General features: G+C 38.7%; 1 protein-coding gene across 7 annotated transcripts in view; it reads left to right on the top strand.

Moving 5' to 3' along the window:
• MAGI2 (membrane associated guanylate kinase, WW and PDZ domain containing 2) overlaps nt 1–24,382 on the top strand; it is a 699,053-nt gene that overhangs the window by 636,036 nt on the left and 38,635 nt on the right. For 5 of the 7 annotated variants that reach the window (XM_052680840.1, XM_052680839.1, XM_052680842.1 and 2 more), the window contains 7 exons: nt 830–1,022; nt 1,917–2,003; nt 4,012–4,260; nt 15,041–15,226; nt 17,729–17,978; nt 21,149–21,389; nt 22,560–22,703. In XM_052680840.1, the coding sequence (XP_052536800.1) occupies nt 830–1,022; nt 1,917–2,003; nt 4,012–4,260; nt 15,041–15,226; nt 17,729–17,978; nt 21,149–21,389; nt 22,560–22,703 (1,350 nt within the window). The remainder of the gene's footprint in view (nt 1–829; nt 1,023–1,916; nt 2,004–4,011; nt 4,261–15,040; nt 15,227–17,728; nt 17,979–21,148; nt 21,390–22,559; nt 22,704–24,382) is intronic. The other 2 variants (XM_052680841.1, XM_052680845.1) reach the window with 1 other exon arrangement.

Here is a 24,382-nt window from a genome sequence, read left to right as displayed (position 1 = left end):
CCACAGGGAAAATATATGTTTTCTTCTAATAAATTATGTGGATTTATGTGCATAGAAAGTGGAGAAAGTCATTAAAAGATTCTGAACAGGTTTTTTACTAGCTGTATGTCCCATACAAATTACTTTTTAATATTGATTTGGGAAAACAACATCTGCACAGAGTAAGCTGACATTTTTTCATTTTGCTAATCAGTTGCTACCTGAGCAATTGTTCCTTATGAATAGTGATATTTAATATAGCACTTTTTTTTTTTTTCCCCTAAAGAGTCCCAAAGCAAACTCTATGTCAAGGGGTCATTTCCACAACTGACCTCAACTGCATTATAGAATAATAGAATCATAGAATCATCAAGGTTGGAAAAAAACACTAAGATCATCTAGTCCAGCCATGATTCCATCACCATGCCCACTAAACCATGTCACATTACTCCAGGTGCTTACACAGTGCAGCAGTAAGTAGCCTCAAGTAAGAAATATGCAGACTAACTAAATTTGAGTCAACAGGACCGTTACATTGAACTAATCTGTTTAGATTTTCTGCAAAATCTAGGCTATGTGAACTCACCATCTCAGATAAATTGTCTTGATTTGAAGATAACAGGTTAATAATCCTGAGATTGGGATTTCGCCTTCTCACCAAAAGCAAGAAAACATCTTCTGTCACACCTACAGTGCAGGAACTTGGCTTTCAGGAACACACAGGTCTTGCTGAGTCACAAACTGTATCTTAACAGAAAGGGAAAATGTCTATATTGTGGGGATTGTGTATATGGGGGAAATGTCTGTGTGCTCTGTATATATATCAGGGCTTTGTTCCTTTGCTGCCTAGATCCTCATCGGAGCAGTAATTGCAATGGGCTCAGCAGACAGGGACGGTCGCCTCCATCCCGGTGATGAACTGGTGTATGTGGATGGGATTCCAGTGGCCGGCAAAACCCACCGATATGTGATTGATCTTATGCATAATGCTGCCCGAAACGGGCAGGTGAATCTTACTGTGCGGAGAAAGGTGCTACCCACGGGTGAGTGAAGAAGACTGGGAAAAGCAGCTCACTGCTATCAGCATGAGCAGGTGCTGACAAATAGGAGTGAATGTCTTTCGTCATTTGAAGAACAAATAGTTGTAAACATGCGTCCCTTGTTTCTGTGATGAAAACGCTAATGCTGAGTGTTGCTTCCTGCAGAAGTGGGTGTCCCACTGGCAGCCCCAGTGTGCCATGACTGCTCTGGGTTTGTTCTGTGCTGTCCTGGTCTGTGCTGTCTCCTCTTGTCTGCTTTTGGGACAAAATGTTCACATTGAATTAAAGCTGTTAATCCTGATTGTGTGTATAAGCAAACAGAGAAATTCTCAGAGAATGTTAACTATCTAGTACAAGGACTCATTTCACTCTTGTATGTGTTAAAAGCCCATTTCTGGTCTCACTGATGCCGTTTGGAAATTTTTGCCCCAAATACAAGGTCAGCTGGCTGAAGTCGATCTGTAGGGAGGAAATGGCTGCTAGAAAGCAGGGCCACTTCCTCCCGTCAAGCAGACACTTCCAGGGAGTAAAGCTAAAACAGTATGAATGATCTGAAGTAAATAAAACCTTTAGAATAGACTGAAGAACACACAAACTTAGAAAAATGTGCAGCAGCATCTGTCAAAGTGGATTGCTACTGTTCCTTATCCAAGAAAGAAGTGTGCTGTTTCTAACATGGACAAGGTTAGTGCAATTTGCTGAGGCACCAGAAATGAGCACATCTTCAGCCTGTCCTGTCGCCCACCTCCTGTGCCCTGGACTGCTGTCGCTGCCTGAGCTGCTCCCCTCCACACCCCTGCCCCAAAGCCAACCTCAACGCACCCCTCATCCCGCAGCCCCTCGTTGCGGCCCCATTTTGCTGCTGCGGGACTGACTTTCTTCTGTTGCCAACTGCAGAGGCCTGCAGCCAGAAAGGGCCCCCTCCGCCTGCCGCGACGCCCCCCTGCAGCTCCCCAAGCACTAGGAAAATGGCCAATAACCAAGGTAATGCGCCGGATGCTTGCGAGCCAGCTCCTTACCCAGGTCTGCCTGGTGATATTCAAGACCCATCTGGACACTTTCCTGTGTGACCTACTGGAGGGAACCTGCTTTAGCAGGGGGTTGGGCTAGGTGGTCTCTTAAGGTCCCTTCCAACCCCTACAATTCTGTGATTCTGCTATTTATGTAGGGGTAGAAAAGGGTATGTGTTAAAGTTCAGGGTCTGAGACAGTCCAGTCTCCTGGCATGCAGAATGGAGAGCATCTGGGTTCCTGAGAGCACCATGCTGGGGAGCTTTGTGTATAACTCATTAATATTTAAGCATTTCTATAGATGAACAGAGTTTTAATCTTGTGTCTTACAACATAAGCTTAGTGGAGACTTTAAAAATGACTGATGTGAACATAACTGAAAAATGAAGTATGATCATCTTAGCCACATTGCATCCAAGGTGGCTGTATAGAGTGGAGAGCACTGGGGCTGCCCTGCGCTCACCTGATGGCTGACAGCTGATGTCCATCTATTATCCAGCCTGAGACCACTGCCTCACACAGACCTCTCCCAGGCTGGGAACAGACTCTCACCATACAGGAGCACGATTTGATTATGAAACCACAGATTGAAAGGCCATTTCTTCACAGGCAGAAGCAAAATGTAATTTTTCTGATGAATATCTTTTGCAGAGTTAACAATCAGGTAGCTGTTTGAGCTTTTTCTCCTTTATCTTTGTTTTCCTATGCTTGCTTAATGGCCTTCAGTTGCATTTATTTATGTCCAAGCCAGCTCTTGGTCATTCTGCAGGGTAAGATAATTTCCTTTCTGTTGCAGCCATACTGATACAAACGGCATTCAGTTTTCTGAAACATGACAGCCAGAAAATGAGATCTCTCTTGTCACCGACTATGGCATTTAGTTGCAGATTTGGTTCAATAACTCTTGGAGATTTTCAATTCTAACACAGGAGTACAATAATTGTTTGTTTTTCTTCCTCCTTATTCTCTCTAATCACTTTATTCCGTAGTCACACAAGGACTACTAAAGGACACACTTGACTGAGAAAACAGCAGCCTGGCCTTGAATGATGTTTATTTTATTAATACATACACACTGAAGGTCTAATCTGTGAGTTTTCTTCCTAGGAGGCACATGTGCATGCATAAGCTCTGCACGTTCAGAGCCCATCATCGTTGAGAAGATGTATTACTTACAATTAACTGAAAGTTCTGCATTAAATCCCGATATGTAATAATCTGTGTAAACAACTTAGATCTGCAAGGAATATTACTCCTTTTGTTTTTTTTATCTTTTACCTTACTGTTTCTAATTGCTAAAGTGCTTGTGCTAAAAAAGTGTTTAATCCTTAAAGGCTGAACTTGTTCTCTGGTTTTGCTACTTTAAAACAACAGTAAAGGATACCACTATTCCTTCTGCCTTTTCCAACTCATCACACAAGAGCATCTTCCAAACCTTTAAATGAGCACTGCTTCTGTGACAACACCCACAGAAAGACTGTGATTATTTGTCATTGTATAACTGCTCTGTTCCATAAATGCCTTGTGAGCATGCTAATCAACTTGTAAGAGGAAAATTATGCAGCTAATCCTAATTACTCTATGTTAGCTGCTTGTTTAAATTATTTTAATCCAAACACAAATAATTTTATATTGGATTAGACGGTCACATTTTCCTCTTGATGACAGATCCACCAGCAGACAAGGGAATGGTGCTTGCTAACATTTAGCCATCCAGATAGCCACTGCTTTTACTTCCCTTTCCCTTCTGTTAGACAGCTTAGCACTGAGTATTCATGCTTACTTTATCTGATTGCCCTTGAATTCTCTGCATAATCGTGCAGATTCCTGTCTCTCTGCATCTATTACAGCTCCCAGCTTAATACTCGCAGCGGTCTGGGCCACAGACAGCCAAGTGTATTCATGTTGCATTAGCAAATGTACTGTAAATTGAGATCCACTGAGCAAGTCAGACTGTAAAACTGGCATGACTTATATTTTAGGAGAGCCATGCCCAGAGAATGGCAGAAGCCCAGGCTCTGTGTCCACGCACCACAGCTCTCCAAGAAGTGACTACGCGACTTATGCTAACAGCAATCACGCTGTCTCCAGCAGCAACGCGACTCCTCCAGAGGGCTTCACGTCCCACAGCCTGCAAACCAGCGACGTGGTGATCCACCGCAAGGAGAACGAAGGGTTCGGCTTTGTTATCATCAGCTCCCTGAACAGGCCCGAGTCAGGGTCCACAATCAGTAAGTAAATAATGGTTTGCAGCTTTGTTTTTCCAGTTTTGCCCCAAGTTTAAAAAGAAAAGAAAAAAAAAAAGTAATTAAAAGCTGACACCTGCTAATTAATTGCTGCACTAATTAAAGCTGAAGGGACTCTCAAGGTTGTTTCCAGAGACGCTATTTGTCCGCTGTGTATTGGAGAAACCCAAAGGTTGTTCTCGCCTCTGGGCACTGCTTTATACACTCATTTGGATGTCTGAGTACAGCAAAATTCACCCACAAAGAAGATTTTTTCTGTTCTTTCATCCCAAAGAGACACTCAACAGGTAACCACCAAGGATATAATTCACATGCAAATGTATTTATTTATTTATTCATTTATGTATTTATTTTTAGTCAAGATGAAGTTCAGGAATTTGGAATAAAAGCTGAGGTAATGACTGCACCTGTCCAGTTAGGGCACTGCAGAAGAAATTTGAATATTTGGAAACTTGTCAGAGAAAGGCACAGGGAGATTGGTTTTTTTTATTGGCTGGACCATAAAAAGCACAGAAGTTACCACTGAGCACAGGGGTTGATAAATACAGAATCAAATCTGAAGGATTATAGTTCACTTTCCATTTGGAAAACTTAAGTTTGCTGGGGTTCAACTTCATTGCTTTGATACAGGCATCTGGTGCCATTTGAGATGCACCAGGCACATCAAGAGAGCACAAGCAGTTGGAGCAGAGCAGAGCCATATCTAGTGGCAACTACAGGCACAGGGGCACCCTTGAGTGTTTCAAATAGCACCTGAAGCTTAACTGGCTGAATAGAGTCCCTGGGAAATAGGATCAGAAAAAGCTTTATTTTGAGAGAGATACCCATCTTCCACCAAATCCATCTGAAACTTTGACTGTTGGCCACTTCTGAAAAATCAAGGCAAGTGAGGCCATTCGTCATTTTGCATGTTACAGCCTAATTCAGTCTTTTGCCCACATCCCAAACATGTTTAGAAGAATCTGTTCTTTAGCCTAAACTGATTTCGGAGGAAATAAATGACACTGGGGCCACACTGCAGTCTTCTACATTGAGAAGAGAAAAGTGCACAAGACAGCATACAAGATATGGAAAGCCATATCTTATAATAGCAAATGACCTCAGAAAACTTCTTTGCAGTATTTCATGACCGTGCAGTTATTTAAAGAGTTCCTTTTCGGATTACCTCAGCTGAATTTCAAAATTCCATGATTGCTAGAATGAATATTGTAACAAAACATGGATAATTAGCCACTTGGGACTCTGAGTTTTAACTTTATCGAATATAATAGCCCTTTGTAAGTTCTTTGCAGAAGACCAGATAGAAGAAAATCCATAAATGGCATTGTGATACATACATATTAATCAGCTAAGCTAGTCATGAATTTTTCAGAAAATTATTTCACAGATAAGATATGTGGTTGGGGGAGATGGAAAGACAGGAAGAGAAAATGACCAACCAACCAAAAGTTCTGTGACTTAAATACTCTAAGGAGCACAACAGATTCAGGTTCAAGATCCCACTTTTCCTCCTGACCTCCATCATATCGGGGTATGCCTTTCTTTCTCCCCAAGCAAGTAGGTAGCCACCATTGGAGAGTAGCTGAGCACCTCCAGGAGTAACTGAACATGGCAGTTGGCTGTGCAAGTGACGAACAAATTTATTCAAATAATAACTGCACTGGATTTCAGTGATCCCAAGACACTAAGAAACTCTCAAATCCAAAGTTTGAAGAACAGCAATGAACCTAAAGATGACATTTACTGTAGACAGTGGCAGAACAGAAAATACTATTTCTAGGTAAATTCTGTACCAACAATTTAACAGAAAAAAAATGAGCTGAAAATGACAATGTGTCAGCAGCAATGAAAACAGGCTAAAAATCTTTGGCCTTTTGAATTTTATGGGAAAAATTTGTTTTCCTTTACTAATATTTATTTGGGCAAAGTAATTTGGACTGTGTTGCCAGTAGCACAGCCAATAGACTGAAGGCAAGTGATTATCTTCCTTTACCCAGCACTTGTTAGACTCCATCCAGAATTTAGCATCCAAGTTTTGGGCTCTTTGGTACTGAATATTGTAAACTGAAACAAGCTTAGCAGCAGATATTTAGACCTCCTGAGGTCCTTCCAGCCTGAATTAACCTAAAATGCTTTGATCAAAATGCACTGCCTGAGGCAGAAGGCATGCCAACAGAGTTGGAGAGTAATATCCAAAATATAATTGACATCAATATCAGAATATGCATCTTCATTGCATCATGTCTTGTACCTTGCTTCTCACATTGGTATATTAATTTGATCAAAGGTTCTGCTATAGTTCCAGTGTTTTTGGTTTCAGAGCCACTTATTGCCAGCTTATGTATTCCCACGTAGCACCAAACAATGCTATGCAGACATACCCTAAACATACACAATCAAATTTTCATGTAGCAACTGCAAGGCAGCTCTGAAAGAATCAAAATGGACAGAAGAGATCAAAAAAATAATGTCATGTTGTGCCAAATGCTGATAGGAACAGCATAGCCTTCGAAGTCATCTCACTGGGAGCATCTTCAGGTTAAAGATAAGAAGGATTCGTTTGAGTGAGTCATATCAGCAAAAGAAGATAAAGTGCATAAGTAAAGAACTCTGTTTGAGTGGTACATCCAGGAGCAAGTCATTCTACCTAGTACAGAGTCAGAGGATCTCAGAGTGTTAAGAAGTCTAAATAAATAAATGTATAAATAAATTCATCTGTCCAGGCTCCTGGACAAAAGGTTAACTTCCATAGCCCCAGTACAGTTTATCATGCTTTCCTTGAGACTTTGTTCCAAGATTAAAGGTTGCCTTGGCTCTCATTTCTCCTCCAGATGGGCCACTTAAATTTGACCTTACTCCTTACTTTCTATTGCCAGATAGGCTACATGGTTTGTCAAAATTCTGTCAGCTCCAGTGGTTTCTGTGAAATATTCAGTGTCATGTGCCCAGCTGAATGCCTGGAAGCTATAAAGCTTAGATTTTCACTTTTAGTTTGATGTGGATCCCGACAACTTTGGCCTCAGAGGCTCCATGAGTATCTTCACAGGTTCTGATGGAGGCCTCCTCGGTGGCTCAAGTTAAATAACTGTAGCCTATAACTGAAATCCCACCTTGAGGAATACCTTCATGGTTCTCCTAAGAAAAATATTCCCAACACATGTGGTTCTGCTAGGCAGAGCTCCCCAAGTCCCTGCCATCCTGCCACAAGCAGTGTGGGAGGCTTTGGAGGTACAGTGGCATGTGGGGTGGCACTGCCTCACATGACAATAGTGAGTGTCACATTATAGCTGAAGTCACTGAAACTTAAATAATTAATCTAACTGTTGTATTACATTTACAAAAATACTTAGTAGTGTGTGTCATCTATGGTTAAAACTCTTTCTTTGTGAAGGCATTTAGGGCATCATGATGAGTTCTCTATCTGCATCCTTATAGAAAAGCAGTTGCAGTCAAATGGAAATTGTCAAGAAACGCTCTCAGTGAATTTCTCCTTGAGTTTGATGGATTGTGTTTGTTCCTACAAGTTTCACATTGTCCTATTACTTTTACTTTATTTTTGATGCGGGTCCTTCTAGGGAGAGAACATGTGATTCCCTGTAAATCCCTGAACACCCTAATTTCTGTAAAAAAGAACCATGTACTGTAAGCAGATGTCATTAACTGCAAACTGCCAGTGAAGATAGCAATATTTCCCGGTATTTTACCCTAACAGTTACTGGCAATTAGCAGAATTACAAGGTGAAAACAAACTGAAATTTCAGAAGTAACCAATAAACAAATAATTAAAAAATAAAAATAAAAAAAAATTGTATGATCTTTCTCTTGTTTAACCAAAGAGAAAGTAAAGATTTTAATTTGCCTGTATACTGCTTATGCCAATGACTGTGGATTTCAAAAACGTTAGAAAGCAGGAACAAATGAAAGAAGGTTCTGTCATTTCTCAGAACATGCAATTTTAACTAAAAATCCAAGATAAGCCTTTGCTGGATACAGAAAATAAGAGTTCTGAAATAAGTCCCATTCAGTCCAAGTTCCTTTGAGCCTGTTGCAGTTTAGAGATAAAAAACAGTTTCTTGATCAATGATGACTGTGATCTGAGGCAATTATCTGTTCTGCAGTTTCACCCATGCTTCTTTCTGAGAATGAAGGTGCCTGGGGACACCATTTTCTGTGATCAACCTGCAGATTGAAAAGACAGAGATTTGGAAATAAGATATCCATCTACTCCAGCTTGGAGCTCTTTGGAACATGGCAGTGAGAAAACACAAGCAACATGTGCCTTCTGTGGGACATAATGGGGGCTCATGGGCAAAGGGCCTGGTTTCTCGTTTCTGCTTGGTTTTGATATTCAGTTTTGAGTTGTTTTTCTGCTTCTTCAGCTTCAAAAAGGCACTTTCCACGTGTTGTTTTTTTTTAGTTGATACTAAAATTTGGAGCTGAAAGATATTTTTCATGTATTATTTTTTCAAATCAATATATACAATTCAGAACACAAGGGAATGATACAAAGATGTACCATGGAAGGTTCAGAGTTCATATTAGGAAAAGTTTCTTTACTGTGAGGGTGGTCAAACACTGAAACAGGTTTCTTATCGAGGTGATTGATGCCCCACATCCGTCAGTGTTCAGGAGGCATTTGGATAATGCTCTCATTAATTTGCTTTAATTTCTGGTGGGCCCTGAAATGTCCAAACAGTGGGACTCAATGATCTTTGGAAGGCCTTTTCAATTCTAATTATAGTTGCAATTAGTAAGAATAAAATAGCAAAAGAGAAAAGAGATTTTTTTTTTTTATATATCACTGAAGGCACTTTGCTGCCTGAATCATTCAATTGGCTACCTGATATTTTTAGAAAATAAAGCATGGAGGATCTTAACCACATCAGTACCCACTCTAGATGAATCCTGTCCTCCAGTATGTTCATGAATTGGTCATTTGAACCTAAAGGAGCTGCTCATATGTTTTCTAAGATCAAAATCTGAGTAAGTTTATTTAGAACAAACTTAGATAAGAAATCAAGGTTTTGTCAGAGTTCATTTTGCTTTGATGACAAGCCTTTTAACGTACCCAATTTGCATCAATGTTTTGCTGCCCAGTTTTTGTTAGGTCTTCAGATTTCTAAACTATGTGCACTCCTTGACTCCTAGCTTCTTAGGCTGATGACAAAATCATGCTGTGCAAGTCAGTATACTCAGTATTAGCACACAGAGGGAAGTTTCAGGTCATAGGATCATTCATCTTGTAAATAAAAGGAAATATTGACATCTGTAGGTATGCAGCATGCCACTGGTAGTTGGTTTTTTGTGTTTGTTTGGGTTTTTTTTTCTCCAAATGAGTGTGACTAATAAAAAACATACATTTCAGGAACATATTTTTTCTTGATTCTGTAATTAGCCATGACAGAAACTCTACTATATTAAATCTTCCCAAATTTCAGATCATTCAGGAGCAATGAAATTACAGATATTTACATTTAATATATTCTTCCAACTGAAACTTGATATGTTGGAGTCCGCTAGCTGAATGAAAACTCTTGCACCTTTTGAGAATTGAGGACATAGTAAATATTCATGTAATCAGCTGTATTACATTGAAAAGGACAGCTGGCTCAGGAAGGTTCACTAGTTTGGTTTATTATCTATAGGCATTAATATTAGAAAAGATTGTGAGAATTTATACTCCAGAGAGTTTAATAGAGGTTCAATTTTTTCCCCCTTAACTGATCATTTTTGACATTTCAATGCTATGTAGAGGAAAAACACAGAAGTTACTCTTTACCAGATATAGTCTTAGCAGTTACAACTAAAAGGATTGAGTAAAGAAAATTCTAGATGAAAAAAAAAAAAAAAAGAATCATTATTTGATGTTAACATCCTGTTAGAATCTACTGTTTCTAACATAAGAGTCTCACAAGTGAGAGGAAGCCATTTTTATTTCCAAAAGACCAAAAAATTAATTGAAATAAACAGTGTTAGAAGTATTGGCATCCAACAGCTGCTCTGGCTTTGTGTAAAAGTGACCCAAGCATGTGGACCTTCAGATATGAGCCACTAAATTTCTTTTTTATGATATGAAGGTGTGGGAAATATTATGATTTTGATTATGAAGAGTAAAAGTGGGTAATTTAATCAAATAAAAATATTAATATATGTATGTGAATTTGTAGTTATCTGCTATTTAATGAAAACAGACCTTTCCCACTTCCTAAATAGAAATAATTCTTTTTAATCATTTTTCGTCTTAATTATTTAATTTAAGCTCTCTTTTGATGACAAGCTTAGAGCTGAGCATTGCACAATTAACCACCTTCTGGGAAAGCATCATCTGCTAGGTGCAAGCTCTGTGTCAGGCTGGATTTCTGACACAAATACTTTAAATATCTGGGAGAGATATGGGAAGAGAGGTTGATGGCCTCAAAAATCCTAGAAGCTTAGATCCTCTCTTTATTCAAATCTCCCTAAAGTTACAGTTTTTTTGTTAAGTGCACTGCAAAAAAAATTAGATCTCATCTGGAGATCCATTGTTAGAAAGTCTTCCTGCAACACTACTGTTCTCTACTGGGTTCTTTGGGTCTAGAGTTATGGCCTTGGAATAATTATCTTTCCTTAAATTAGATATCCATATGTATTATTCAACTGTATCACATTTTGGATCATCTGATGGTAGTAGGAAAAAAACGTATGTGTATCTGGTTTGAAGGAGTGTATATTTTGTATACACATGAGCAGTATCTCATTAATTTCCCTTATTTCCAACAATAGAAGTCTGTATAGATCACTGTTTATGCATAGTATTTTTCTCTTGCAGTCTCATCCACTGCGTAGTCTTAAAGAAGTAAGAAATTTATTGTCCTATAAAAGGCCATCTTATCTTCTGTACTCACTCTTAGCTTGAATAATAGCTAAAAAAACCCTAAGTGCCTGTATCGCCTACTAGTCTTTAATGCTGTAAATTATTGGATCAAATTCTCTGCAGAGTCTAATCCAGGCACATGGTGCCACTGTTCTAATTGTGCACATTTGGAGAGAAGCTTATAGTGAAATCTGAATGGAAGTATGAATAAGTTTGTAAGATTTTTTAAGGTCAAGTGGAGTCATTTATCACTAGTCAAGTGATCTGGGACTTCCTTTAAAAGGTTAAATTATTAATTGCTCTGCTTAGATAAAAATAAAACCCTTAAGGTGTGATTAAATAAAAGATCTGAAGTGTTAACAAAGCCCTCATGAAATGCCATACTCAGAAGATGCTTCCTAGGAACAGAGTTGTGATGATGGATAATGCCAGTGAGATACGTGGGAGATACCAGCTCCACATTACCTTTGGTCAGGCATGGTGACATGGGACAAGTGTGCAGCAACAGTGGAGTGAGCTCTTACGGATTTGTCTAATCCCTTCTTGAATCCATTTGTTCTTCTGGAAGGCCAGAGGATTGCTCCTCTGTCTCTTGTTCAAGTTCATCAACGATAATGTGCTCATGGACAATTCTTTTGAACAGAGTCTGGTTTTTGCTTCTGACTCCACATTGTCTTTTTCTCAGTCTTTCTTAGTTCAGTGTTTTGTTATTCAGGAACGGGATATTGGATCCATCAGCAATGCTCAGACATTAGGTGCATGGTAGCAGATAAGCAGTACATCATTTCAGTTGCTACTCTTTTCCTAACTCATAAAATTATATTTACTGTTCTATTGTGGTAATCATCTTACAATGTCAGTATTGTTAAAGTCAGAAAATATCTCTAAGATCAACCAGTCCAACCATCAACCCATCTCTACCATGCTATCATAAACTACATCATAAACTACGTCCCTTGGTGCCGCATCCACACTGCAAATTTCTTAAGCACCTCCAGGGGTGGTGACTCCTCCACCTCCTTGGGAAGTCTGTTCTTTCTAGAAAAGTAGATGTGCTAATTACAAGATCTTCTAGGCAATAATAGTTAATTTAGGGCCCATCTCTGCTTAATCTTAGCAATGGGTATTTTTTCTCCGTGTGCATAATTGTGCATTTCTTTCTGTGAAATCTTGTCTGTCACTTCACTCAGCCCACTCAGTACTGCCAGTTTTAGATGTGACCGTTCTGAATAATAAAAGTTCTCCATCATGGAAATTCACAGCTCAAGTCTACCTTTGTTCCTTAGCTTTTACCTAATTAATCCCCTATGAGTAGCTCCATCTTATCTGTTCACAGTACATATTCTGCCACCAAAGACTGTTCAAAACTTAAAAGTTTTCTAACGTAGTAGTAGTCAGACTTTCATAAACTTGCACATAAGATAATCCGCATCCCATTTGAAGCACACATACCTGTCAAAAAGTACTTCAATAAATTCTTCCCTTCCATATGCAGAGCATGATGGCCATGGTATTATTGTTTAGGAGGAGGCTTGGGCAGAGCTCCACTGGAGAGAGCAATCAGTGCATTGAACCAGTATATCCTCAAATGAGAAGGACTAAATCCTCAAAAATCAAAGTGCTGTAGAGAAGATGCTTGATAGGTGTGAGCACTCTTCTGTTTCATAGCACTGCAGGACAAACTGATCCCAGAACATTTAGTTACCTTCATCAGACAGGCAAAGTCCATTTGGCTTAGAAGGAAGAAATAGGGGAAAAAAGTTCCTTCTCTTTTTCTTTCCTTTCCATTTCCCAGGATTTGGAGCTGAATCAGACTGTCATGGCCATCCCACCCAGCTTTGGTTTTAGCAGAAATCACAAACACGCAGACATCTGCTCTATTCACTCATCACGTGCAAGAAGTCCAACAGAAATTGTGCTGGCAGATAAACAGGATTCCCTGCCCTCTTTTCCCTTACTACTGAAGTTGTGTCCCTACGTAAGTTATTTACACTAGCAAAAACATCTTTAGGGTTAACAATTGCAAGCATGGGAATTTTATCTATGACATCTCATCTGCAATGCTTCTCCTTTCTTCCTACTCAATTTCTTGCTCACTCATATAAGGCATTCAGATTTTCAGATCTCTACTGATGCGTAGCACAGGCAGGGTAATTTCAGACAGCTCCTGTATTGCATAACAGCAACAGCAATGGTTCAGTCCTAGTTTAAATGACTCTTAGTGGTGCTTTGTGAAATGATTTGATCAAGGGCTTTCTGTAAATGTAAATTGTTTCACTGCCAATTTACACTTTTACTTATTTGAGGAATCTGGGCATCAAGGACAAAATAAAATCAAGTTCTTTACAAAATGAGGCCAGTTGTGTATAGAATGACCACAGATACTCAGATAAGCTATTTGCCTGTTTCCTAAGCAGTAAAATATTTCTGAAGTAAACAAGCCTTATCTATTCAGTATTACTGAAGTCATAATTTAATTTACATTCTTGCCTGAAAGATAATTGTAATAAGCTTGCAATCTGGTTATGGCTTTCATTTCAGAGTATTCACTTAGATTTCTAGTTCTCAGAAAATTAATTTATAACACTGTATGCAACACTTTCATCCTTATTAGAAGCAAAAATCACTGTGAGGAGTGCATATTGTGACTTTGCATGAGATGTGCAGTCTGTGTTTGTCATGATCACCTTCAGGAAATACATACAAGGGATTGAGAAATTTGTTTTGCAGTGATGGAGTATTCTGAAAATATTCCCGGTTAGTGTTTTGTTTGATAATAGCATTGATAGCCAAGATATCTCAAGGAAATGTTAATTCATTTTTTGCTTCATCTTTTCAAATTTCTCTTTAGATGTTAGAATATTTAAGGATATATTATTTTAAAAAGAAAAAAAATGCTTTTAAATACCATTTGGAGGTGGACAGCGAGGCAGAGCAGCTTTGGGCTAAGTTTGCTATGACTGAAGTATGGGATTGGCAGGGAATTCTTAGACACTGTTATGATATTAATAGAATAAACAATCAAATGAAATTGTGATAAATATATTTTACGTAATAAAAAGAAAAATACCATATTCTTTGGGGGAGAGATGGAGAGATGGGAAAAGTCAGCTATAGCCTATCCATTTAGGTAAAAATGGGAGGAGAAACATGAGAAAATTCAGTGGGAAATGAGGGAAAAGACAGGACAAGAGAACAGATGGAGCACACAGGGAGATGGAGAACCACAAAGAGCAAAAGCAGCAAAGTTGATCTGTACAGTTTTAAGAATGTGTATGTATTTGTGTGCTTCTATTTGATGTAGTTAATGTGTCTATACACTCATAATTAACTGCAAATTAATACTGACATGCATCTAATTAGAAAACAGCACATCTCTATAAATCTTCAGTATGATTTCTGCTTATCAATTAATGTTTGTGTGGAGGAGGAGAACAATGTAGTGAACCCTGGGCACTTTCAGTAGTAAAATCTGTTTGTATATAAAATAAATCATGTCTGTAGAGGCTGTATTACAAAATACAGACAAAAGGATTCTGTAAACTCAGAAGTGGGAGACAATTTAAGACTACTACTTAATGTGAAAATTTATCCCCTTCAGTGTTTTAATGCCTTATTCTTCTTCTGATCTGTTTATTGTCTTGTTACGTGCCTGGTTTGTAAACTAGCTGAACCATAAAAATGATGATGGACTTAGTATGTATATGCCATGCACATCTAGATTCTGATTTTCTAGCAAAATCTATGTTGTTTTAATACAGATGGCATTGTATAAGGCCAAGTGTTTTATGCACAAAGTATCTTTTCATTCAGGTGGAAGTTTCTCCCAAAGTAGCTCAGTTTAGCTCTTCTGTTTGTAGCACCACCACTTACTGCTGCGTAAGCTAACTGTGACTATTCTTCCTTGTCTAGCTGTACCCCATAAAATAGGGCGGATAATTGATGGAAGTCCTGCTGATCGCTGTGCAAAACTTAAAGTCGGAGACCGGATCTTAGCTGTGAATGGCCAGTCTATCATTAACATGCCTCATGCAGATATTGTGAAGCTAATTAAAGATGCAGGTCTCAGTGTAACACTTCGCATCATTCCTCAGGAGGGTAAGTCAATGGCCCTTAAAAACAGGAAGAAAATTTTGAGTAGCCTCCAATTAGCTTGAATTATGTCAGTGCTTGAAAGAACATCTTTTGTTTCACATTCTCAGCCGTAACATACAGTACACCAAAATTACAGCCTTAGAATCAGCTGGAATAATATCTGAATTCTTGAAAAGGTTTCTTGTTATGCGAAAGGTATTCAAAGGAAATTTGGAGAAATCTGAGAGAGAACAGATTAATAGAAATTCAGTTTTCATGTCTTCTGTAACAACTGCCTTTTACATGGAAAAGTATCCTATAAGAAAGCAAGATTTCAAGTTCATGTCTTTTGAACAAAAACTTTAAGTCAGCAAAGTGACTGACAAGGCACTGCAATGGCTGTCACCAGGCATGTTCCAATATCAACTACCTGTGACAAAGTGATGTGAAAGAAGAGTTCAGATTTGGTAGTTTCCTCCACATGTGCAAGGATAAGAGCACAAGGCAGGAAAGACATGAAACTATAAATATCTCATTTATAAGGTGAGGATAAGGAGACAGATTAATTATTCTGATCATTACTACACAGGCTTATCAGTGGAGGTCCTTTGATGTTGGTTTCATGGGTTTTGAGGTTGATTTCAGGACTTTTTGTAGTTTAATGGTCTGATTACCATCAGAACCAAGAGTCACATACACGAGGTAATGCAATTACTTAATTACTTGAGTGACCCTCACTTTCTGCTGTTGCATCCAGCAACTGGGTGAGGAATTAGCCTGACACTGGCCATGGATTGTCACTGAGGGAATGTGCCTATTTTGCTAAATGAACTCAGTGAAGGGAAGAACACAGAAACACAGAAGCCCAGAATTCACCCCAGAGAGCTGCAAGAACAGTAGTGTATGATCACCAGAGGTCAGTCTTGTGAGCAGCTACAAACTAGTGTTTTGCTGTATGCAGTCCATGCAGTTTATTTAGGCTTTCCTTGCACACTGAATAATGCATATTAGCAAATTACTGACATTTAAGTATTTCCCATTTAAGTAAATGGGAACGTTAAACTAGAAGGAAAGCAGATGCAGTGCTACAAGCTGCTCTCGGTTGCTGGTGGAGCATTGCGTGTGCAAGGCAAGGCTGCCCCGTGTGGCTGGGTGACATTGGATGCCTCATTTGCCTTCTGGGATTAGCTTCCCAGTTTATAAATCAGGAAAAAAAATCTAATACCTCTGTAATGTACTTTCAGGTGAAAAATGCCATATAAATGCAAAACAGTTTTAGAAGCAGCTTATGATTTGACTTGTTCATCCATAGTTATGAGAGTAATGTAGAAACCAAGGACAATATTCTCAGTCTCTGCCTCTGAAACTCTGCAATACAAAAGAGGCTCACAGATGCAAAATGGGCAATTAAAGCCTTAAGCATAGTAATTACACAGACAAGTATTGCTTATGCCTGCATGAGGAGCGCTTTAAGTGCAGATATACAAGCTTTTTTGACGATTAAGCCTAAATTGAAAAGATTTTTAATAAAGCATCCTAAACTTTTAGAACAATTATGAGCATAAATTAAAGAAGCAGAAAGCTGTTATAAGCACAGTCAAATGAGACAAACTCACTTGTTACAAAATGTAAAATAAAATAGTTCAAAATTCAAACTAGATTCAAATGCAAAGATCTGGGCAAGATCTGAATCTTGCCTACCTATTGTCTGGCCACACTGGCCTCACTCATTTTGTTGCAAGCAGGAATAAAAAAAAAAACAGTGTATACTTTGCTGTTGATAATGTATACATGATGACCTATGCAGTTCTCCATCCTCTGGCAATAGGAGTTTCTCATATGCTTCCAAGCAATGCTGAGCCAGTGTGTTGGGAGAAATACATTCGATGATGCCAAATGTGTCTTCGGGGTGAAATGTGAAGGTAGAGTGTAATGCCTGATTGTAGAAGCCATCTCCCAGCCCAGACTCTCCATCTTTTTGAGTTTTACATTGTTTGGAAAAAGGAAGACTGGTTTTCTGCGGTGTGAAGCCCTGGTCATTTGGCATCAATAATATTTTACTGTTCACAGTCCCAAAAGATGCAAAAACTACAGGGGATTCTTGTTGAGCTCAAAGAGCAGTGCACGAGTGGTTTAGCTTTCATGACAACATCTGTCATCCCATAATAATGCTGAGAGCACTAAAATCGTTCATTTTCTCAAAATGAAAAGTTTTCAAATATCAGTATTTCCAGGCTTTTGTAGCAACCATGACGCATGGAAGCCATTTGCCCTGTTCATTTGGGTTTAAAATAATGAGGTTGTCAACCAGAGCTGCAGAATTGGCCAGGCTTTCAGATCGCAGAGAATACCAAGAGGAGCCTATTAGCCTCAGACGTCTTAAAAATTGTAATTATAACCCAAGAGAGCAAAAGGGACAAATCATACATTTCTGGAGTGCAACTGACAATGGTCATCAGCTACCTTTGCCCTGTGTTAAATACCATTCTGTGACAGCTCTTTAATCTCTGGCTTCCCGTTATGCAGAGTTGAACAGCCCAGCCTCAGCACCCAGCTCAGAGAAGCAGAGCCCCCTGGCCCAGCAACACAGCCCCCTGGCCCAGCAGCAGCAGCAGCAGCAGCAGAGCCCTCTGGCCCAACAGCAGCAGCAGCAGCAGCAGCAGCAGCAGCAACAGCAGAGCCCCCTGGCCCAGCAGCAAAGCCCCGTCACCCAGCACAGCCCTGTGGCACAGCCCACACTCCCACAGCCCCTGCAGCTGCAGGGACATGAGAACAGGTAAGAAAATAGCAACTTCACGGCCTGCAGTTCCCTCGTGGAGATGGCATGGTCTCTAACACCCAGTGCTGTTGGGATCATGCTCACAGGTGGTAAACTGTGCTAACATGTCTTCTGTGAGTAGCCTGGGCTGCACCAAAGCAGTGTGGCCAGCAGGTTAAGATTCTCCCCTTCTACTCCACTCTCATGAGAACCCATCTGCAGATATTACACTCAGCTCTGGGGTTCCCAGTATAAGAAGAACATGGAGCTGTTAGAGTGAGTCCAGAGGAGAGCCACAAGGATGCTTAGAGGGCTGGAGCACCTCTCCTTAGAAGAGAGGCTGATGGAGATGGAATTGCTCAGGCTGGAGAAGAAAAGGCTTTCAGGAAACCTTATAGAGGCCTTGCCATAACTTAAGTAGCCTACAAGAAGGCAGCAGGACTCTTTAGCAGGGAGTGTTGTGATAGAACAAGATATAACAATTTTGAACTAAAAGAGGGAATAATTAACTTAGATAGTGCAAAGAAATTATTTCCTGTGTGGATGGTGAGGCACTGGAGCAACCTATAGATACCACATCCCTGGAGGTGCTCAAGGCCAGGCTGGGTGGGGTCCTGGACAATCTGATCTAGTGGAGGAGTCCCTGCATATGCTAGTGGGTTGGAACTAAATGGTTTTTATGGTCTTTTCCACCCCAGTTCTGTGATTCTGTGGCTAATATTATTCTTTATAGAGATCTGCCCAAACTTCTTTAAATATCCACTGGGATCATGTTTTTACTAGGGAGCTGAATACTAGCATATTCCCTGCAAATCATTTCATAAATAGCATAGGACTTTCTTACTATGTTATCAGTCACAAAGCAGATCTATCAACTTGGGATGATGAATGGCCTTTTTCCCATGATCTTATGTGTCATTTTCTTTAGCTCATTGCAGTTCTGGAGTCACAAAGATATTTTTTATTAAAGGTTTTCTCCATGGTGCATAGTTTTCCAGCCAATTTATCGTGTATAACTTATTTATGTGCACTGAAAAAGTTTATCAGAGATGGAAAAGAAATAGCAGGGGACAGATGTGTTAAATGCTTAATATATCAAAAGCACACTCATGCTATGCAATGATGCAGCTTTCTGTGATCTCCAATCAACGCTATTTAGTCTTCAGATTAATTTTTGGTGTGTGAAATGAAGCTGTTTGTGCTGTCTTTATGCTAATCTTCAGCAACTGACATACGTCAAGGCCCTTGTCCCCATACAGTAGGTACTGGTTACAGAATTTTAACTTTTTGCTTCTGGAGATACTTGAGTTCAGTTGTTATGCACTGCACCCTCCAGTTTTTCTTGTTCAGCAGATGTAGTACCTTCACTTGCCCAAAAGAGTTTTCTCTCAATTAGTCACACTTGGCAGATTTCTTTCCATTATATTTTATTGAATATTTCTCCAAAAGTGATCAGTTTTTAAAAGGCATGCACTTCTGACGAAATGCAGTGTACAGCTTTCACGAAAGTCTCTCTAGGTAACTGTAAGTCAATGTTTAATATCTGCTGATTTGGGAATTTTCAAGGGTGATCTGTAAATGTTACTAATTAAAGTTTCATAAAGAAATTTTGTTATGGTTTAACTGAAAGTCATGATCTATAATTGGTCATTAGTCCATTTACCTACTCAACAGCTGTAAACAAAAGCATTCTCATCTTAGATACAGCTGTGGTAGAACACTGAGAACCTGCCTAAGGTTGACTCTTAGTCCAGAAAAAGAACCACTATTGCTAATTGTAAAGTGACTGTTACCAGATTTTATAAATATGATTACATCTGGTTTGTTTAGTCACATATATTGCTTCTGTATCAAAATTAAAATACTAAAAGATGCTTAAAACTCATAGAGATCCTAATCAGTATTCTTTATTTCACTGTTAATAAGGCTCAGTATCACATTAAGCCTCTTGTTCTCCATCTTCTTTTTACATGGGATTAAGATGCTGAGTAAAGAAAGTGAGAGGATTGCATGTATACATGTAAGTCTTACTGTAGACACTGTGGATGTACAGGTTTTAAAAGATTGTTTGGCAGCAGGCTATTTCCATTTTCTCATAAATGCTAAAGGAAAGTAGTGGTTCTGGTACTTTCGTGTCTGGTCAGACACAGAGTTAATTGAAGTCAGTGTGTAGGAAGACCTGCCAGAGTGGTTTTGTAACTGCACTATCAAAGTAACAAAATTCTGAAACATATCTAAAACATTCCAAATTGTTTGGATCGATTACTTATCTTCTCAGAGATAAATTAACATGAGCAAAACCGATGCTCTCCTTCATCCAAACTGCCATTTATTTCAATCAATAAATTCTTTTCAAAATTGCTTTCACAGTCACATACACACACGGTCACTTGGTCAGCTGCAGCACTACAGAAGGTCCCATTTTCTTTGAAATGTTAGAACTCATCTTCCTTTAACCAGCTGACAATTAAAGCAATATTTTATTTCTTATTAATTCCTCATTAACCAAATTTGTTTTCCTTTTACCCTGTGTGACTTCTTTCAATAAGTACTGATTATGTTCTGTGGGCTTGCAGCCAGGCACTATTGCAAGGTGCATGCAGTAATAATAAACACTGTATTAACGTGTTTTGTATCAAATGCCTTTCATTAGAAAGTTAGCAGCTAGTAAAAAGAATGCATCCTTTTTTAACCTTTAGAAGTTCACAATATTAATGATTTATGCCACTGAAACAGAGGGGCTATGAAAGTCTGCACTGTTGTTTCATTTACTCTATAGAAATCTTAATTCCGGAGACAGAATGTCATAAACTTAGTGGACTCTTTTAAGGTAAGCATTGTTGGGGTGTTTACATGCAGTTTCATCTTTCAGGCAGGCAAGATAAAAGGGAATCAGGATGCTTCTTTCTTTGTCTTTCTCTCTGAGCCTAATCCCAATCTCACTGATAGCAGCTGGAAAATTACACAGTATGACCTGAGGGAGAAATGCTTATGCTTGTGTTTCAGAAGTGCTTGCCGATTTTGGATGCCTCAACTATTTACCCTCAAAAGTTTTGCTTATCTGTGAAAATTTGCTCTGTGGAATTTTGCAGCCAGGCAATTTGCTTTTACTCCTGGATATGGCATGTAATGCATATTTCTTCACACTTTTGCTGCTTTCTGAAATGAAGCCATTTTGCCTTTCTCAGTTATAGGTCAGAAGTAAAAGCCAGACAGGATGTGAAGCCTGATATCCGACAACCTCCATTTACAGACTACAGGCAGTCTTCAACTGACTACCGCCAGCCTCCCCTGGACTACAGGCATCCTCCTGTGATGGATTACCAGCAGCCACCACCCCTTGACTACAGGCAGCCACCCTTGCTGGACTACAGGCAGCACTCTCCCGACACCCGGCAGTACCCCCTGTCAGACTACAGACAGCCCCAGGTACAAAATGCTGACAGCTCTCCTCAATGGAAAGTGCTGCAGTTGGAAGAGAGAGATCATGTATTATTAAAGCAGCTGATGTTACAAGAGGAAAAGGCACCTTCATTGTTTTTACACTGAGTTACTGTTTCTGTGTAGAGGACATGAATAAAGAGCCATTAATATTAATGAAGAACCTTGTGATCTGCCAAATAATGCTGCATTTCTAATTGTGCGACTACAGTGTTAAATAAATGCTGTTTTTGAGGTACTGGAGAGGTAAAATCAAAGTTCTAAAATAAGCTGTCCGTGTATCAGCAGAAGTATTTAGGTGAGATGGCATTTCTAAAGCATTGCTGAAAATCAAGATTTTATCTAATCCAAATAAATAAATAAGTAAAAGTGAATCCAGATCTATAAAATTACTTTTTTTGTCAGTAGTAGTCTGGATGAAGAGAAACAAGCTTGTGCCACCAGTTTCTATGAGATCAGGCATGATCTCACAAACTCAAATAAATATTAGATGAACCTTGGAAATGCAGTCCAACCTACTGAGCAAGATGAGTTGAAGCACTGGCACAGGTTGCCCAGAAAGGTGGTGGATGCCCCGTCCCCAGAGACACTCAAGGGGCTCTGTGCACCTGATTTAGCTGCAGGTTCCCTGTTCATTGCAGAGGAGTTGAAGTAGATTGCCTTTAAAGGTCTCTTCCAACTCAAACAGTTGTATGATTCTGTAAGTTCTGCCAGGAATTTAGGAGGTACCACTACTACTAATTTTTGCATTATAACGGTGTTTGTACAGGAACTGCCTGCTATCCCACTTGCCAGATCAGAACTTCTGTATAGACATAAAACCTTGCCCTTTGGTACCATGACAGTATTGAGGGTGAATGTGGAAATCACCCTGAAAGTTTTGAATCTAGATAACTGCTGCATGACATCATTTCAGGATAGTTTAGATGTAGGCATTTATATTTGCTAAAATCCAATTTTAATGACCAAAACAGTTGTTCTTATTCTCATCTATCCTGACAGTGCAGAATTATACATTGAAGGTGCATTTGCTTGTATTAACGAGTAGATGCATATTTGAAGAGATGTATTTTAAAGTTTTTTTAATGCCTATTACGTCACTGATTATTATTATGATTAATTGTCCTCCATTTTGTTGTTGTTTATTTTTCTGTATAGGACTTCGATTATTTCACCGTTGATTTAGAGAAGGGAGCCAAAGGTTTTGGGTTTAGTATTCGAGGAGGAAGGGAATACAAAATGGATTTATTTGTGCTGAGGTTAGCAGAAGATGGACCAGCAATAAGAAATGGAAGGATGAGGGTAAGTAAAATTATAAAAAGCTTGTCAACTTTAACTGATGTATTTGGGATGGGATCAGACAGATGGGGTCAAATAGAAAGTAATTTTTTTCTGATTATGTTTTAAAGAACCAATACCAAATGCCTGCAATAAGACAATCTAGTTGTGAATGAGTTGAAGAAACAACTTGAAATTACATAGATTCTTTGTGGAAGAAATGCATCAGTTTTTGTTGATAATAGCTTTCATTTCGTTGTACTTTTTTTTTCTTATTCTTGCACTCATATCAAAGCATCTTCAAAATCTCTGTGGAAGCATTTAGTACATCTTTGATAGTAATACTGGCATAAATAACAGTTATTTCTCTAGTCACAAAAGCAGTGGTAACTGTGAGAAATTTAGCTGATAGTTATGATACTGAAGACATGGTCTGTGTTAATGTACTAACAATCAAATTGCTTCCTATCCTTTGATGATTTTGTTTATTGATATAATTCAACCTGTAGGGATCAGTTTCACTATTTGGTGATACACACCTCTTATTGCATTTGTGTTCTTTACAGTAGTAATAACAAATTTTGTAAATGCTGTGATTGTTAAATGGATTCTGTTTCACAGTCATAACAATCTCATCATTCATACTGAAAAAGCATTTCTGTTAGTCTGTGTAGAATTAGTATTTTTCTGTTGGTTATTTTTTAATTCACTCTTAATCTGCCACTTTGCAGAATTCTAGGATTAATTTAGTCCTCATTTGTAGCATGGAGTTTAAATTCTTGACGCTGGGAGCTTGCGTAGAGAAGAAAAGCATAATCAGTTTCTGCAAGATGAAAGCCAGATGGGCAACAGGAAGTGGAGAACTATTTCCACAATGTTTGCTGTGTGAAATTAAACAAGGCTGCATTAATGTTGCAGCTAGAACTTAAGCTGAAAAGCATTTGTGGTGTTATCGTTCTTTCCTGCATTAAACAGTTCCATGAAACTTGGCTGCTCTTAATAAAAGGCCATAAGCAAGATGTACATTATCAGACAATGTGACTCAAGATCTGGAAAAAATTGTGCATTTAATAAACTCTGGAATCACGTATTTGGAAAAAATATTACTAAGACAACAGAACTTGATGTACAATGCTTTTAGAGACGTTCATTTCAAGTAATAATGTGTATCAGTCAAAAATAATACATTAAAATCTGTGCATCATTTGAATAAACTAGTACCATGGAACAAAGTTATTCACCATGTGAGCAGCATAAATATACAAATACATATATATATGTATATATATGTATATGTATATATGCTTAATATGTATTATTACACAGCTTTTTTCAATTTCATTAGGAAAAGTCCTGTAACTTATCATGAAAAATGTTAATTTATTTTCTAAGATAGCTTATTTTAAATCTTGTTGATGTGGCCACAACATATAGCCAAGTCTAATTCTGGACAGGTAGCTGAAACTTGGAGTTTTCTCTAGCCAGAGTTTTCTCAATGCACCACTCTTTGAAACCAGCTTTACCCTCCATCCCAGTCATTGAGGCTTGGGTTGTATTCTCCTGTTTAATACTTATTTTAACCCCCTCAGTAAAAAACTTCCCCCGATATCTAATCTAAATCTCCCTTTCTTTAGTTTAAAACCATTCCCCCTTGTCCTATTACTATCTATTTTACACTGTCTACATAAAAAAAAATATTTTCC

The sequence above is a fragment of the Tympanuchus pallidicinctus genome, unplaced genomic scaffold (assembly GCF_026119805.1).
Source record: "Tympanuchus pallidicinctus isolate F22 unplaced genomic scaffold, pur_lepc_1.0 scaffold19, whole genome shotgun sequence".
Taxonomy (NCBI): domain Eukaryota; kingdom Metazoa; phylum Chordata; class Aves; order Galliformes; family Phasianidae; genus Tympanuchus; species Tympanuchus pallidicinctus.
The sequence above is the reverse complement of the archived record's forward strand: the minus strand, read 5'-3'. Positions and strand labels throughout refer to the sequence as shown.